Raw genomic sequence first — 2,173 nt, forward strand, 5'->3', positions numbered from 1 at the left:
AAGTGGCAAACATATGCTCATTAATAGCCCTCAATTATACATAAACATACAAACATGTGGGATCTACAGTCGAGCCTATGTGGCATGTTTGTACAAGAACCAACAATATAAATCATTTAAGGAAAATAAAATAATATGAACATGAAACCCACAGATATTAACACTATCTGAGGAGAAGCTGATTGAAATTGGAATTGAATGGTACCTGAGCTACAGTTGGCATGCTCTAGTTCTATCTATTCATCTTCCTTTTTAATGCTACATTTCTGTTGTGGATGTAGTATTTGATAGCAACCCAGTCTCTGTCTTTCAGAGCTACTGGCTCTGCTTGGAGGCAGGAGTCACAGTCCTTTTTAAATGGTATTCTGCAGCTTGTTATGAAATTAAGCAAATGCCGCTCAACAGCTTTCACTTCATCACCTGTCCACTTGCTTCTCACCTTCACAGCTTTCATAAATGGAAACAAAATACAACTGATTAACAATGAGCTCTGCTAAAGTGACAAATGGAGGATATGATACAAAGGATTCTAGTTAGTAGTTATATGATGTTATCAATATATGTGAATACAAAATGCTTACTAACCTTGCTTTCCTTTGGAGCACTTTGAGGATGCTTGGGATGTGACTATTTTACCATGTCTTGGTTGTGTGTTGCTCATGTGTACGTTATCCAAGGTGGTTGACTCAGGAGTGCCCTTCATGTTGTCCAGGGTGGTTGACTCAGAAGTGCCCTCCATGTTGTCCAGGGTGGTTGACTCAGAAGTGCCCTCCATGTTGTCCAGGGTGGTTGACTCAGAAGTGCCCTCCATGTTGTCCAGGGTGGTTGACTCTGGTGTTTGCCTCAGAAGTGTCTGGTCCCTAGAAGTCTCTGTTGTTGAGCCTTTGCAAAGTAATAATGAATGTGATTATGTTCTATGAGCTTCATGACAATACGTTTGCTTGCTTGTATTATTCACTGTAAACGACCTCAGTCAGGCAATATGCAATTCTACATTAGATATTAACTGATATTTGAGATATAAACATAAACTGATTGCAAATCCATAAATGTGGAATTACTTATCACCACCAATGTGATTGTTTAAAAACAGATAGAGGATCATTTCGATAATCCCCACAGAAATGTGCATTTATGTGACATAACTTAAAGATATTACCACATATATACAAGTCAGGATACCTTTGCATTGATGTAGGTCAGCAATGGTTTCTTCACTGGAATCATCATCACTCATTTCTACTTCATCTGGTTGGGTAAAAAGCATTTAGGGCCAATTATTTAAATTAAGGACTAACAACACTTATAATAGTTATATTTGAAGTGGCTAAAAACTATATTTCAAACAAAATTTTACCTTCAGGATTGACCTCAATGTCATCCAGCCCTTTCCCCTGCAGGTAAGGCAGTCTTCCTTTTTCGATTGCTATCAACAGTTTGCTGACTTTTGCGAGCTGCAGGGTACTCTCTGGAAGCCGATAGAATTCTCTATGGACACGGATGTCATGTCCTAGAAAGGTGGCAAGTTGATCCATTTCATTTTCTTTGAGGTTTAGTAGTGTGGACAAAGTGGCGACTTGTTTCCGCAATCTTGTTGAGGTGAGTGCCTCTGGGTTCTTTGCACCACATTGTTTGCATACTTGCGAAAGCAGTCGGAGCCTCTGTAATGGGAAAGGACACCTGGCCGTGTAAACATGTACACATTTTCTTTGTGGACTTGACACTCTTTTCTGCTTATCATGAGGAGGTCCATAGCAGTGAGCATGTCAGGGGTTAGAAGCACTGGAACCTTTCTTGACCTTTTACCTCGAATCTCAACTCTCTCAAAGTGCTCTGCAAGCTTCCTCTCGAAGTCAGTAAGGCCCCTCACAATGTCTGGATTCAGCTCCGTAAGATCCCTGGATGTGAAAGACTGAAGCTCCATTTTTGAAACTTCCCCTTCCCTCCTTCTGTTAAATAGTACTACCTGCATCAAAGTCACTTTAGCAAGATTTCCAAAGCTTTTGCTGTTGGGTTCTTCCTCAAGGTCCTTCATACACTTAGCACGCTCAGTAGCAAGAAACGTGTGCAGCACCGACACATCCTCTGTAAAGGGTAAAACCTGTGGTTTATTCCATTTGGCTTGTTGAAGTGTACCCAATGCGGCAGCTGAAATGGACTCTGTCCACTTTTT

The 2,173-nt window shown here is 40.7% G+C and overlaps 1 protein-coding gene across 1 annotated transcript; it reads right to left on the reverse strand.

Annotated features, from left to right (window-relative positions):
• Positions 1–232: 232 nt before the first annotated feature.
• LOC311128801 (uncharacterized protein) lies at positions 233–1,752 on the reverse strand (the record flags this gene model as incomplete). Its single annotated transcript, XM_084161034.1, has 4 exons — positions 1,358–1,752; positions 1,183–1,248; positions 586–882; positions 233–447 (listed from the first exon to the last, which is right to left on the reverse strand). The coding sequence occupies exons 1-4, from the start codon at positions 1,533–1,535 to the stop codon at positions 233–235; spliced, it is 756 nt and encodes a 251-aa protein (XP_084017160.1). The 5' UTR covers positions 1,536–1,752.
• Positions 1,753–2,173: the final 421 nt, after the last annotated feature.

The sequence above is a fragment of the Coregonus lavaretus genome (assembly GCF_964263955.1).
Source record: "Coregonus lavaretus genome assembly, chromosome: 5".
NCBI classification, from domain to species: Eukaryota; Metazoa; Chordata; class Actinopteri; order Salmoniformes; family Salmonidae; genus Coregonus; species Coregonus lavaretus.